The 14,637-nt window shown below is 59.6% G+C and overlaps 3 protein-coding genes across 4 annotated transcripts; 1 reads left to right on the plus strand and 2 right to left on the minus strand.

Annotated features, from left to right (window-relative positions):
- Nucleotides 1-358: 358 nt before the first annotated feature.
- MISP3 (MISP family member 3) lies at nucleotides 359-2,752 on the plus strand. Of its 2 annotated transcripts, XM_059060814.2 has the most exons (3): nucleotides 359-1,526; nucleotides 2,038-2,111; nucleotides 2,371-2,752. In XM_059060814.2, exons 1-3 carry the CDS (start codon nucleotides 959-961, stop codon nucleotides 2,386-2,388), a joined length of 660 nt encoding a protein of 219 aa, XP_058916797.1. In that variant the 5' UTR covers nucleotides 359-958; the 3' UTR covers nucleotides 2,389-2,752. The 2 variants fall into 2 exon arrangements, with proteins under 2 accessions (XP_058916797.1, XP_058916796.1); XM_059060813.2 differs by lacking the exon at nucleotides 2,371-2,752 and having other exon boundaries at nucleotides 2,038-2,364.
- A 3,222-nt stretch (nucleotides 2,753-5,974) lies between these two features.
- C4H19orf67 (chromosome 4 C19orf67 homolog) lies at nucleotides 5,975-8,708 on the minus strand. The gene is given in 7 exon segments (XM_059062433.1): nucleotides 5,975-6,026; nucleotides 6,028-6,144; nucleotides 6,611-6,745; nucleotides 7,083-7,268; nucleotides 7,353-7,453; nucleotides 7,571-7,712; nucleotides 8,401-8,708. Coding segments are annotated over 7 exon segments (1,041 nt in total).
- A 1,201-nt stretch (nucleotides 8,709-9,909) lies between these two features.
- On the minus strand, nucleotides 9,910-12,872 carry SAMD1 (sterile alpha motif domain containing 1). Its single transcript, XM_059060433.2, has 5 exons — nucleotides 11,898-12,872; nucleotides 11,184-11,478; nucleotides 10,997-11,093; nucleotides 10,787-10,898; nucleotides 9,910-10,648 (listed from the first exon to the last, which is right to left on the minus strand). The coding sequence occupies exons 1-5, from the start codon at nucleotides 12,852-12,854 to the stop codon at nucleotides 10,490-10,492; spliced, it is 1,620 nt and encodes a 539-aa protein (XP_058916416.1). The 5' UTR covers nucleotides 12,855-12,872; the 3' UTR covers nucleotides 9,910-10,489.
- Between the last annotated feature and the right edge of the window lie 1,765 nt (nucleotides 12,873-14,637).

The raw sequence follows: 14,637 nt of genomic DNA on the forward strand, positions 1-14,637 counted from the left end.
AGGCCCCGGAAAGATGGCTTCGGGGGACACCCTACCAGAGGACAGTTGTTCAGAGGCCCAGCCAGGCGTGCAGCTAGGGCCAAGCCTCCTGGCAATGCCGGGGACGTGAGGCCGAAAAGCTTCTAGGGTGGCGCCCCCTGAGTGAACACTGCACCCAGACTGGCGTCCCAGGTAGCGGGCTAGGTCTAGGGAAGTCCTCTTCTAAAAGGGCCAATGCCCTGAGCTGACTTGAGGCGTGCTAGTGGAAGAAATCCAGCGCCCAGCTGAGGCGCCCCCGTCTTGAGGGCGGGGCCAGGGCGGAGCCCGGAGTCCTGCCTGCAGGTGCAGGGGGCGTTGCCCGGCCCTGCCCCCGGGGACAGTTCTTGGAGGCCAGGGGCGGGTCAGAGAAGCGGCCGGTGCAGGCTACGCCTTGGAACCCGCGGACGGCGACTGCAGCCACAGGTGCCGCGCAGGGCAGTGTGTCCCAGCTCTGGGCATCAAAACTCCAGCGCTGGGAGCTAAGGCTTCCGAGCTGCTCCCAACCCTGGACACCGAGGCCCCCGGGCCGGAGAGCGGAGCCCTGGGGTCGTCCGAAGCGCGGGGCCCTGAGCCCCCCGGGTTAGACAGAGAAATTCCCTGGCCTGCCGCAGAGCAGGATACCGAGGTCCCCAGGCCAGGCGGCGAAGTCCCCGTGCCCTCCCCAGACCAGGGCGCGGAGACCCCCGAGCAAGAGAGCGAAGTCCTCGGGCCATCAGCGGGGCAGGAGGCAGAGCGCCCTGGACCGACCGCAGCTGAGGGCTTTGGGAGTCCTGAGAGAGGCAGCGACGACGCTGAACCGTGTGAAGCGCGAGGCGTGGGGCTCCTGGAGCAGTGTCCCTCTCAAGGTCCGGAAACCTCCTCTGAGTCAAACTCGGAATCCCCCCAGCTGCGTTTTCTACTGCGCAGCGAGACCCCAAAACAGCCCCCAGAGGAGCCGCTCATGGAGACGCCCATCGAGCGCGAAATCCGCCGCAGCTGCGAACGCGAGGAGAGCCTGCGCCGGAGCCGGGGCCTGAGCCCAGGTCGCGCGGGCCGCGAACTCATCGAACTGCGTGTGCGGCCGGTGCTCACCCTGCCGGGCCCCGGCCCCGCGCTCCCGCGCGCCTTGGAGCGCGCTCGGGCGGGCGCGCAGATGCAGCGAGACATCGAGCGGGAGGCCCATCGGCAGGCGGCGCTAGCGCGCCCCGAGGTCCCAAAGCAGCGCGCCCGGCAGCCGCCTCAGCCGCTGGGCGAGCTCAAGCGCTTCTTCGAGGCTGCCGGCGGGTGCGGCTCCTCGCCAGCGGCGGAGGGCAGCGCGGACCCGCAGCGGCTGTCTGAGCCCGGAGGCCGGCCACGTTCAGTCGTGCAGAGCCGGTGCCCGGTGCTGGCCCGCGCCCCGCCGCCCATCGCACCATCGCTGCTGGAGCAGGAGGTGCGCGAGGTGAATGAGCGCGAGCGGGAACTGCAGCGCCAGCGCCTCAGCGTCTACGGCACTGCCGAGTTCAAGGAGCCCGCGCCCAGCCTAACTGGTAAGCCACTGGCGCCCCTACGCTGGGAATTCCCAGGGCTCCAGCCGCTCTCACCGACTGCCCAACTCCAGTGGCCCTCTGATCCTCAGGGTTCCCCTTCCTGGCTCCCAGACTCCTCGGGCCCCTCAACTCACCCCTTCTGGGCTGCCCATCCCTATGCTCCACACCCCCGGCCCGCGTCGGACTCCCAGATCTACCTCCCCTAGGCTCGTGGTGGGGGAAGGGAGGAGGATTCCAGATGTCTTTGTCGAGTTCCAGGAAACCCTCCCTGGGTTCTGGCACACCTGGAACCTCCCTCTGAATATTCGGGTTCCTACCTCCCCACCCTGGGTTTGTTTGCTTCCCTCTTCCCTCGGGTTCCTCCCTCCTCCCTCATGATGGAGGCCTCCATGGGGAGGAGGGGGGTGAACGCCTGTGTGTGTTTAAGGGGCGCGGCCGCTCTCCTTCGTCCTGGCCGCCTCCAGCTGGTGAGAGGAGGGGCAATCTCGGCTGAGCGCCCCTTCCCCCGCAGCGAGCAGGGGCGACGGAAAGCTGGAGGTGATCTGGCCTCCCCGCAGAAAGGCTTCGGAGAACGGTCTGGAGCAGGTGGGAACCCCTTTCCCCTCCTGCCTCAGGCGCTTGTCGCTGCCCCCCACCCCAACCCTCTGCGTGTGAGAACGCTGGGCTGGGGTAAGGACCCCCTGGGAAGTCACTCTGCGCTAGGACCCAAAGTCCTGGACGTGGCTCAGGGGTGTCGAGGAGGCGGTGGTCCTGGGGCCCAAACTGCCCCACCCGGGGCCTAGGTGTCCCCACTCGCGGTGCGCGGGCCCCCGAGGCATGCCTTCGGTCTGGCCCCTCTCTCCAGGAGGAGCGGAAGCCTTGAGGCTCGAGCCGGCTGGGGTCCCCGGACGAAGGTAACATGCCCATCAGAGGACCCAGGGAGGGGCGTCCAGGAGTGCCCTCCGGATCGGCGGAAGGCCTGGAGAAGGGCTATAGGTCTGAGCCAGGAAAGACGCAATCGATCAGCCCCTCCTCGAACCTGACTTTGTGAAATTGACCAGAATCTTCTATAAAACTGTCAGTCCCAATTGGGAAACACCACCATCACAAACCCGCCAGTAAAACTGCCCCGCCCTTCTCCACCTAACTGCAAACGGAACTAGCCTCTCCTTCCGGCCTTCACTGTTAGATAGGGGTCACCTCCTCGGCTGTCCCCACTCCCCAATAAAGCCCCTTCTTTCTGGGCAGTGCAGGCTGTTTTCTTCTGGGTCCTCTTCGTCTGCGGTGGGGTGGGGCGGGAGCGCGGCGGGAGGAGCAAGGCTTGAAAAAGTCGCCGGAGGCGCCGGCCAGAATGCCGAATGTCCCCTATCTCCCTGTTCCGGGGCCGCATATCTCCCCCTGCCCGGCCGGGGTCCTAGTGCCCCCTGGCGACGCGGGCGCGAACTGCGGCGTTGGGACAAACGAACTCATGCCTACCTACCCTTTCCAGATTTCGTCAACATTTATTGGTGCCAAACGACATGCCCCGCGCAGGGTGCTGGCTAGACAGAGATGATAAGAGGTTGTTCCCGCCCTGGGGACATAAACAATGGCTACAAAAGAAAAGGGAGTGGTATTGGTTCAAGCTCCTTAGTAGGGCATGCAAGGCCATTTATAATCTGCCTAGCAATTGCAAACCTCGCATGCCTACAGACCTTAGGCAGATATTAAGAGAGAGACAGGGTGTGCTGTGAAACAAATGCCTCATTTCAACAGGCAGGTAGGTGTTCTTCCATATCACCAGTGCTATGAGTGAGTGAGCTTAGTGGTGTCAAGCTTCTGCTTTCTAAAAGCAACTGGAGGGAATTCCCTGGTGGTCCAGTGATTAAGATTCTGTGCTTTCACTGCCCAAGGCCTGCATTCAATCCCTGGTCTGGGAACCAAGATCCCACAAGCCCCATGGTGCAGCCAAAAAAATAAAAAACAAACAAAAAAAACCCAAAGCAACTGGAAACCCAGGCTTTAAAAGAGAAATCTACCAAACTTTAATTGTGACTATTTAGAAAACTTTAATTGGTGGGGGGCAGGAGGGGACAGCAAGCAACACCTGTTTGCAGTAGGGCTTATGGCTGTCAATTGGCAAGCCCTCCTTAATTTCCCTCTGTCCCAAGACAAGGGGTCCAAGGCTCCCCTGGATGGGGTTCAAGATAAGCTGTAAGACTGCATCTGTGCAGTATATTCTGCAGTGTTAGTGTATCAGCTTCTTAGAGGTGTGCTGAGACACTGAAAAGACTTTTAGAATCATTGTTTAAACTCCTGGATTTGTCCAATTCTGTATGCCCTGGGTCTAGTTCACAAAGAATTGCACCCCAACAGGAACTCAGCCCAAGGACCCACCCTGACCCCATCATCAGCACACTGACCACATGGTTGACCGTGACTCTGGGAGGTACGGAGAGAAAAGCAGGAAAGAGCCAGCACTGCCAAAGTGGAAAATAGAAACGCCAAGAACCTGTTCTTAATCCCTGGCAGGGGAGCTAAGAATTAAGTATGTAGAGTTGACAGAACTGCTTAAGTGTAGACCTGGGTTCTCGAACTTTCTTGCATATTAAAATTACCTGAGGCACCCTTATGCCAAATAAATCAGAATCTGATAGAGGCCTTGGCATCAGTAAAGCTCCCCAGGTGCTTCTAACATGGAGCCAAGTTTGAGAGCCATGAGGTCGATGTAGGCTAGCATTTCTCAAAGTGTAGTATCTGGACGAGCAACGTCAGCATCACTTGGGAACTTGTAAGAAACAAACATTCTTGGGCTCCATCCCAGACTTAATGACCAAACCCTCCACATGATTCTAAAGTTAGAGAATCATGGGTGTAGACAGGACCCAAGAAATTAAACCTGTTTCCTTCCTCTCCCAGTGTTGTCACCACCCACCAGAAATCTAGTTTTAAGTGGCTTGTGGAGTTGTCTTAAGGGAGATAGATTAAATCAGCATGTCACTAGTCCAAATTGGGATGTGCTGTAAGTGTAAAATACACAAAAGATTTTAAAAACCTAGTACAAAAAAAGAGGGACATCTCATTAATAATTTCTTATTGATTATACGTTGGAATAATATATTGGATATATGAAGTTAAATAAAAATATCACTAAAATTCTGACCTTTATTTTTCTAATGTGGCTACTAGAAAATTTGAAATTACATAGGTGACTCGCATTTGTGGCTCATTTTAAATTTCTATTGGACTGGGCTAGTCTAAACAGTGGGGGGGGCGCCTCAAATCCGTGTCAGGGAACTTCAGAACCCCTTTGGACCCGTTCAGACCTGGGTTGTGGACTAAAAAATCCTTGATGCAGTCAGAAACTGTCACCAGAAGTCTCCAATCCCACCCCGAATGAATAAGGGTTTTGGTCCAATCCTGATTTACTTCACCTCTCACGTTCATTTTTGTCATTTGTAAACTGGGATAATCATAATACTTATGATAATGCTATGTACCAGGGACTATTAGGTAAGCGAGTGTTTTGCTCCATGAAACAGGGCTTCAAGTCTCTCCTCCCACTCGGAAAATGCTAGGGGGAACCAAAAGGTGTCCCTTAGTTTAAAGAGGGAGTTGCTCGCAGCTGAGTGACAGCCGGGTCAGCAAGGACACCCCTCCCTTCGCAAGTGACCAGTTGCTATCAGAAGAACCCAGCTCAGGTCCAGGCTCCGCCACTTGGTCGCCGTAGCTCTCGGCAGGCGAGTTCACCTCTCAACCCGTGTCTTCTCTCCAGTCCAAGGTTGGGGTGAGGCTTAGCGACGCTAAGTTGGATTGCCTCCCGGCTCTCCCACCCAGCCCGCGCCCCGGACACCCCAGGGGGTACAGCGACCTGCACAAGACCCAAAAGCTGGAAGAAAAGATCTAACCTCGGCTCTTAGGAAACTGATGGCTGGCCCTTTCCCGGGGCACATTGGGAAATATAGTCTTTTTCGGTACGGGGAAATAATTTCCGGGTCAAAACATAAGAGTGGGCGTGGCTCTGCGTCCCTTCCCACAGTGGGCGTTGAATTTCCCGGCTACCCGAAACTTGCGGTTTTCTGGGTTCCGGTTGTTGACAGGAGCAGCTACTTCCCTTTTTGCTTCATGCGCGCCTCTGCGCATGCTCTGAGCTTCGTCCTCCTGTGGGTGGACTATGGTTTTTGTTTCCAGAGACTACATTTCCCAGAAGGCCGCGCGAGTGGGCGGGGCCCCCTCCCCAAGGGGAGGGGAGCGGCGATCCGAGGGGACGCTGAGCCTGTGACCTCTTTCTTTCTTTTATTTAACATAAAACCGGTGTGTCCACCCGCAGGGCCCCGCGGCCGGGCCGGACCCAGTGCGGACGGGCTAGCTCGGCCTGGCCCCTTGGAAGGCGAGGCGGAGCTGCACTAGGAGAACGAGTGAGCCCCTCCACTACTCCCTCTCCTGGAGTTTGGAACTGTCAAGCTCCAGCTCCCACCCTCTCTCCAGGTTCAAGACTCCTGCGCGGCCCACGCCGCGGGCCCGGCGGCGCTCGGGGGCCGGGCCTGCCTGGCCCGTGAGGATCTGCACCAGCAGGTCGGTGGCCAGCATGTGCGACGGCTCCTCGAAGCCGATGGTCAGCAGCTGCTCGTAGTCCCCAGGAGGCTGCGGGGACAAAATCCTGGGGGCCGGGGAGAGACAGGCCTGGATGTGAGCGCCCCCTGCTACTCGGGAGCCCCTCCCGTTGAGTGAGAAGCTGTGGCAGAGAGAGGCTTTGTTTCAGCTAGGGGTGGGAAAAACCCTGGGGGAAAGTGACTTTCTTGTTGATGAGAAACATAGAGGGTAATGGCTCTGGGAGGCTGAACAACTCTAGCCCTGACCTGGCCAATTACTCAGCTAGCTGTGTGTCCTTGGGCAGGTAATTTATCCTCTCTGAGCACCTGTTTCCTTCTTTGTAAAATGGGGCTAGTAGTACAGACCTCAGTGGGTTGTTACGTGAGTCTGCATAAAGAGCTTTTCAGGGCACAATAAAATGCTATCATTATTACCAATGGAAACAGTGTTGGGGGGGGGGTAGATGGTCTTTGTTTGGGTTCTGCCCCTCCCTCCAGACCCCACGCCTACCTTGCCATCGCCCTAGCTCCTACCATGAATAAAGGTCCTCCTCAGCTGGTCCTAGGGGCACCCATCGGCCGATGGACCACAGCTTCTGAATCTGAGGGCATGAGTTGGTTGGACTCTTGACTGTGTCTTCCCATGTATCTCTATAGCACAGGAAGTAGCTGGGAGGGGAAGGGGCAGCAATTAAATGTGAGCAGTTTCCTAGCTTCTGTTGGAGGGTTTTAATTTTGGAGGTAAGGTGGAAACTCATCAGAAGTTGCCTTCAAGTTCTCAGGTAGGGATATGATTCAATACTGAGGCCTTTTCTGTCAGCCTACTTTTAAGATGAGGGCTTTTATTTTGATGGGGGCATATATATTTTTTTAAAGGTGGGGATGACCTTTCAAAGGTCCTTGATTTCCTGCTTGGCTTTCCATGCTTTGATGGTGGTGGTTCAGTGGCCCAAACTGGCATTCCCCATAGAGAGGGGAGGACTTTGATTCTGATAAGGGGACTCACTAATCCACACGGGAATCTTGCCCCTGGCTGCTGGACTCTGGGGTGGTTTCCACGTTCCAGCGCATCTTCTTATAGAGGTATCGGGGGAAGCGGCTGGCAGTGTAGGCGGCAGGGGCACAGTATCTAAAGATGGACACCTCGTGGGAAGGACTGATGGAGAACCTCCCGCAGAAGAAACAGGAGATGCTGGCAGGAGATGGGAGAGTGGGGAATGAGGGTATGCCCTGGACTCCTCCACCCCTGACCCCACCCAGTCTCCTAACCTTTTACCTTAGGGGGTCAGTCTCCTCCAGGTTCACAAACCCAAATGATGCATACATAAGGACCAGCTGTTCCAGGCGCAGAGTCAGCTGTTGGGAGATCTCCAACAGCTGCATGGAAGAGGGGGCATAATGTGATTAGCTGGCCTGCCATGAGTGTCCTCCCCATCCCCCAGGCTTGAGGGATGAAGAAAGGGGCATAGGGTCTAGGAAAGCTGCTCCACACACCCCCTTTCGGATCAGCTCCTGCAGGGCTCCATAGATGGGGGGCACACTCCGTGCAGCTGCCTCCAGGTACAGGAAGTAGGGCTCACACATCTGCAAGAAGGTGGGCATGGCCTTCGCCAGCTGTTCCTTCTGCACTCGGTCCCTGTTGAAGGGAGAAGGGGGACTTTGCCTGAGGCCCCTGGCTCCCCCACCAATTTCTCCCATTCCACTCACTGCCCACCTGTATCCCTGACCTGGACCTCCACTACAAAAATATCCCCCAGTGTCAGGCCTTTCTCAGAGCATCTTCCAGGACGACCAGCATCAAAAACATTTGAAACACTTATTAAAATTCAGACACCTGAGTCCCAAGACTGACTTTGACTTACTATTCCCTGGGTGAAGCCCAGATATCTAGGGTTTAAACAATCTCCCAGGGGATTCCCATGGACATTGATATATGAGAATCACAGTCCCCTTTCCCTTGGTCTGGGAATCATATTATCCTTTGAGGTCTCAAACTGGTAGCCAGTAGGCCAAATCTTGCTCAGATAGGTTTTGTTTAGCCTGCCCAGGGTTCAAAACCTAAGCCAACGGTTAAAAAGTGGGAGAAGAGTTCTAGCGATGTGGCAACCCCAAGAGCCCACGTAATAGCCCGCACTCCCTAACCCCAAATTTCTACACAGTCCTCATAACTCTTCGAAATTGGATTGCTAATTAGCTAGCTTCATTTACCTCCTCTGGCTCCTAATGCTTTTGAGTTTGCAAATCTAGTGTATGTCACCTATTTTGTTATCCCCTCCTCCGTCTCCTTATCCGTGAGTAGAACCTAGGACCCTGTCCAACATCACCTGTAGAACAAGTATCTCTGGAAATCATCTGCCTTCTTGAGCAGGTAACGGAGCTGTTCGCTGATGGGGCCGAACATGGTGTCCAAGGGTAGGCGAGGAGGGGCGGGCCCGGGGCCTGGGGCCAGAGGCTCAGGGAAAGGCGTAGAGGTGGAGGCCTCAGGCAGCTGCCCCTGGATATCCTCGGGCTCCGCCTGGGGTGAGTCCCCAGGTCGGCCAATGGGAGGCGACCATGAGGGGTTTTCGCAGGGCTGTACCCCAGGTTCCAAGTCGTCCGAGAGCGGCCCCAAGAACCACTGCCTGGTTGCCATCGTGTGGCGGGAGGTGGGGACCAGAGCTCTTTAAGCCTCCGCTGCTCACATTGGCCTCAGGTTCGACCCCACCCAGGGTACCTCGGACTTGGCTGGGAGCGCGTCCCCCTCCAGCTCACTCGGGCCTCGACCTCTACCGGCGCAGCGTGGAGGGAGTTCAGTTCATTTGAATTTCAACACGCAGGAGGGGGCGAGCCGCTTTGGCTCGCGCTGCGCGGCCCAGCCGCGGCGCCCCGCGCACACGCGCGCTCCCGGAACCTGGCCGTGGGGTACGCGCCGGGGGAGGCGACCTGGGCCGCTGCTGGCGCGGCAGTGTCCTGGCGGTGCGGCCCGGGGCGAGCGCATTTGACTCTCTGAGGCGGTCTCCTAGGGAGGAGGGGTCTCTACTGAGCGTCCAAACCTCGGGGTTGCAGGTATAGAAAACGAGGACGGCCCCGCCCCACTCGCTGAGTCTCTTGACTCCCAGGACACGGAATCCCAGGACACGGAATTAGTTAAAAAAACTAATGGAGTTGAGAAACTGCATTAGAACTTAGTAGCACTTGTGACGTAGTGGTTGTTACTAACAATAATAAAAATTTTCACTTGGAAAAATTTTCCCATCCCATGATCTCATCTGATGGCCCAGTCCTTTCTGCCCCTTTTGTGGAGAGGGCCAGGAGGCCTGGAGACCCTACCATGGGCCCCAAACAGACCCCTGCCCGCAACAGTTGTGGGCTGGATTCTTTGTAACATGCAAAGGTTGTCAGATAATAGAGTTATGAAGCCAAACACATTAATTATACTTAAAGACTCTGGGTAAAGAACTCAGACAGGTGTCAGGCTGCACCCTGTGTGACCCTGAGCAAACATCTTTGCTGTGATGAGCCAGTTGCCACGTCTGTAAAGTGGATTTTTCACAAGCCCTGCCTCATGGGGCTGAGGTGAGAACCCAGAGAATGCCTGTAAAGCCTAGAGTTAACTGCTAGTCACTTAACAAATATTTAAGCACCTACTGTGTGCCCAGGAGCTGTTCTGTGAATGGGGAGATGGCAGAAGAAGCAAATATTCCTGTCCTCCTGGAGCAGTTAGCTGGCTGTGGGGCAGCCCCATTCACTACCTGTCTCCCTCCTCAAACAATTCTGTCCTAACCCGACTCCCAGGAGGCTGGAGTGGATCTTCACCTCCCCGACTACATTCATAAAATGGATGCTGTGGCATGTTTTTCTTCTCTCTTTTTTTTAAAATTTTATTTAAAAAACCTTCGGTGCAATATTAAAAAGCAATACAGCCAGCTGGAGCGACAATGAACAGAAAGAAATGGGAGGGGTAAGGAGGATCCAGGGACCCCCTCCCAGCTGCTCCCAGGGGCTGGAGGCCAGGGACTGGGAAGGGGCCTGGGTGGTGGGGGAGGGAGGAATGGCCACCCACCAAAATGAACAGACAGAATAAAATATTTATATAGGAAACATCTGGCTGAACTGAAGAGGATCTAGGGAAGATGGGAAGCCCCCATTTTATTTTTTCAAAAATGTCCCCGACTGGGTGAGGGGGAGGGTTGGCCTCCTGGGGTGAAATGAGTAGGCCCTGTCCCACCCGACACTCCTCTATCATGGAGTACAGGATGTGCTGGGGGCCAGAGGTGTGTGTGTTGGGGAGACACAGGGAAAAGATGAGTAGGAATGCCCCCTCACTGGAATCTGTTATGAGGGCTGAGGGTGTCCCCGACCAGCTCCCGGACTCTGGGGGTCTTGGGTAAGATGGGGACTGGAATGGGTTGGGGCAGGGGTGAGGCTTGGCGCTCAGCCTAGAAAGCCATCGGGGTCGTCATCCTCAAAGTGGCCTTGCTGCAGCACCTTGATGTGGTGCTCGTAGATTTTCAGGGCTGGGCCGAGGCGGATGGACAGGCCGGTCAGCACATCTGTGCGCTGCATGAGCAGCAAAGACTTGCCATCGATTTCCTGGGTGGGACACAGAGAGAGAGAAAAAGAGAGAGAGAGAGAGAGAGAGAAATACAGGGAGGGAGCAAGCAGGGTCAGAGCACACCCCCCCACTAAGGCCCTGGAACGCTGGGGCTAAATTGAGGGTCAGGAACTCACCTGCTCTTGGAAAGCTGTTGCCTGCTCGGGGAAGCCGGCCTCGGTGAAGTACTCTACCACATCTGTCACTGTCCACTCCACAGGATCAGCCGGCTTCTCCTTGCGCCCAGAACTGTGTTGGGACAAAGGGAACCAGTGAGCAGCGATGCTCCTCTGGTTCTGTTATACACACCTGGGCAGCACCCCTGTGTCTCAAACACCCCAACTTACGGACAGCCAAAGGGGGTCCCATCAGCCCCAGGTAGGGCTGGTTTTCCTGGGGGCAAAGGCACGGGGGATGGGGAGTCTGGCCCAGTGGCAGCAGAGGCTGGGAAATAAAAAGCATATGCCTGTGGTTTTGTCTTGGGGCTCGGTTCCTTCCCACCAGGCACCCTCCCCCACCCAGAGGGGTCCTTACCCGATCCCCCTTCCTTATTCATGGCGGCCATGGAGAACACCTGTCGGGTGCCACTGCCTGGTGCTGGCCCCCGCCCTTCATCCTGGCCCTGGTGGGGTCCACAGGGTGTCCACTCCTTGATCCTCTCCTTGGCACTCTGAGGACCCCGCTCGCCATTAAGCTGCTGGTGCTGGGCACCTGCAGGACGGCCACCCTCGGGGACCTCGGAGCCCTCGGACACTTCGTCTTCATCATCTTCATCTTCATCATCTTCATCCTCCTCTTCCTTCTCAAGCACTCGCTCTTCGCCACCTCTCTGGTGCAAGAGAGAGAGGCACGCAAGGTTAGTAGCTGTTCTGGCCCTGGGCCCAATCCCTGGGATGCAGGAGCAAGTGGTGTGCCTCACTACCACCTTTAGTATCAACACGGACTAACTTTTACACATTCACTCCATGCCAGGCTCTGCGTTAATAAAGCCCTCAGTAGCCAAACCTCACTAAACTCGCTCAACAACCCCAAGGAGTCGCTACTGTTATTAAGTCGCGTTTTACAGCAGAGGAAACTGAGGCTGGGGAAGATCAAGTCACTTGCCAAGGTCACCACCCGACGAGCCCTCCGGGAAGAAGCGCAAAGCCCCGGCCGCCTGCGGCCCGGTTCCGCCCGGGATTCGCGCCCCGCTACCAACTTCGCCCGCACCTGCCCACCGCGCGGCGCCCCCCTCCGCGGCGCGCTCACCTTGCTCCGCGACGCGCGGGCGCTGGCAGCCGATGGTGCCCGCCCGGGCCTGTCCCCGCGGGGCAGCGCAAGCGCTCCGAGGCGGGTGCGCTCCAGGCGGCCCCGCGCCGCCGCCTCCTCCTCTAGCAGCCCTTGCACGCGGCCGCGGGTTAGGCGGCCACCGGCGCCACCGCTGCCCCCGAGGTAGCGCACGACTTCCCGGAGGCTCACGGGCCGCGCCGGGCCGCCGGGCCGCGCCGCGCCCCCCTCCGGCGGCTGCTGTGGCTGCGGCGGCGGCGGCGACTGCTGCTGCTGTGGCGGCGCCGGCGGCTGTGGCGGCGGCGGCAGCGGCGGCTCCCGGGCGGCGACGGCGGGCGGGGGGGCGCGGCGCGGGCCGGCCGGGGGCGCCACTGCCGGAGGAGCAGCGGGCGCGGACGGCGGCGCGGCCAGGGGCGCGGCCCGCTGCGCGCGGGGGCCCGGCTGCGCGGGGCCGGGCGAGGGGGGCGCTGTGGCGGCGGCAGCGGCGGCCGCGCGGGGCGCCCGGGCCGGGGCGGCGGCGGCGACGGGCGCGGGCGGTGGCGGCGGGGCGGGCGTGGGCGGCGGCGCGGCGGCGGCGGCGGCGGGGCCCCCGCGGGGGGCGCGCGGCGGGGCCGGCGGGGTGGCTCCGCGCCGGGGCGGCTGGACGCGCGCCGCGTTGCGGTACGAGATGCTCCCCTTGTAGCTGACCCGGAGCACGGCGCGCTGCTGGATCAGTTTCTCGAGCTCGGCGCGCGTGCGCTCCGGCTCCGGGCCGTGCCGCCGCCGCACCATCCGGCAGATGCGCTCCAGGTCCGGCCGCGCCTTGCGCGAGCGCAGCGAGTCGATGGTGTCCAGGATCCACTCTTGGTAGTGCGGGGAAGCGGCGGACGACGAGGCAGCGGCCGCCGTGGTGGCGGCCGCCGCCGTCTCCGGCGGGGGTAGGGCCGGGGGCCCCGCCATGCCTCCCGCCCGGCCCGGCTGCACCGTGCGCGCTGCCTCCCTCCCAGCGCGGCGCCCCCCTCCCCGGCTCCCCTCCCTCTGCCGCTGCCCGCCTCCTCCGCCTCCCCCCCCGGGGGGCGCAGCGCCTCGGCGGAGCGGCGGCGGCGCTGCTGTTTCTTTGCAAAAAAAAAAAAAAAAAAAAAAGAACGAGAGAGAGGGAGCGAGAGAGAGAAAAAACAGTGAGAGAGAAAGAAAAGAGAGAAAAATATATGCACACACTCACTCACTCGCACGCACGCACACACAGACCCGCTTCTGCTGGGCGCGCGCGGGGCCGGGGATGCGAGGAGGGAGGAGGGGAGCGCGGCGCGGCCGGCCCCTCCCCGCCGCCGCCGCCGCCGCACGCGCGCCCTGCGCCCGGGACACTCCGGCCCCCCTTCCTTCCCTCCCTCCCTCCTCCCCGCCGCCCGCCTTCCTCCCTCCCACCCCCACGCGCCCGCTTTTAAGGTGGAGCCCGGGCCCCCCGCCCGCCCCCTTTACCCTGCGCTTTCGCTCACTCAGGCTCGCTCCGGCCCCCCCTTACAACTCCCGCGCGCTTTTTAAGGAGGCGCCGCGGAGTTGGCGCCGGGGCGGGGGCGGGGGAAAGCGGCGGGCGGGGGAGGGGGAGGGGAGCGCCTGGGGGAGGGGAGAGGGGGCGGGCGGGGCGGGCGGGCGGTGCTCGGCCGCCCTCCAGCCATTGGGCGCGGGACCCAGACGTCCCCGGCGCCCAGCCCCCCTCTCCACGCCTCCCCGGCGCGCTCCGCTCTCGGGACCGCAGTTACCGGGAACTCGCCGCCCGTGGGTCGGGCCACCGCGCTCTGCCGGGGCTGCGGGGATCCTCGGACCGCCGACGCCTCCGCGCCCCTTGGGCGCGCTTGGCTCCGCTGGGAGGATGCGGGAAGGGGGACGCGCACCGTCACCCCCACCCCATACCCCCCTACCAGGGCCGCCCCCGCCGCCGCTCGGCCTCCCGGCGCGCCGGCCCCAGCTTCTCCCTAGAGCGCCCGCCCTTTCGGCCTCTGGTTGGACGCAGAGGGGGCGCGCCTCAGAATGTGGGGACCCCTAATCTGGGGTCAGAGGGCAGTTTGGCGCCCCCTTCTCCTGCGGGGCGGGGAGAGTGGCAGAATTCCAGCTAAACCCGGTTTTACAAGGGCTGCAGGCCAGGTGCTGATCAGCCTGGACGCTGGGGTCCGAAATTCCCTTTCCAACCCCCTGGGGGTGTGTGGGTGGGTGACCGAAGTCAGGAACACCAGCGACACTTTTTTTTAAACAAAACTTTATTGATAATAGTTTTCAAATATGTTTACAACAGCACACTGTTCAAGAGGAAGTTGCGTCCTTCGCAGCACACAGGTTGAATCGCCCCCGCGCCCACCCGGGGCCCCACCCCAGGCCTGAGAGCTCCTCCTGGGATGGGGAGAAATTATGAGAGGGACAAATATGGGGATGAATGGGGTGACTCTCGACTTTTCTATTGAGAGAAAAAAACCACAATGGGGGGGTGGGGAGAACGGGTGATTGACAGCGGACAGCTAAGCAGAGGAGGAGCGCCCAGGATGGGGGGGGTGGGGGCGGAGGCTCCTGGGTGAATAAAACAAGCAGCCCCTCCCCAGCAACCTTGGCCTTGAACTCCGGGCCGTCTGGGGGGGGAGGCTTTGCCTCCTTTTGCGGGGGTGGTCTTCCCAACTGAGAGGAGGCTGGACATTAAAATCTAGTTGAGAATAAAATTAAGAAGTTTGGGGAGAGTGTTGTGTTACTGGGAGGA

The sequence above is a fragment of the Kogia breviceps genome, chromosome 4 (assembly GCF_026419965.1).
Source record: "Kogia breviceps isolate mKogBre1 chromosome 4, mKogBre1 haplotype 1, whole genome shotgun sequence".
Lineage (NCBI taxonomy): Eukaryota > Metazoa > Chordata > Mammalia > Artiodactyla > Physeteridae > Kogia > Kogia breviceps.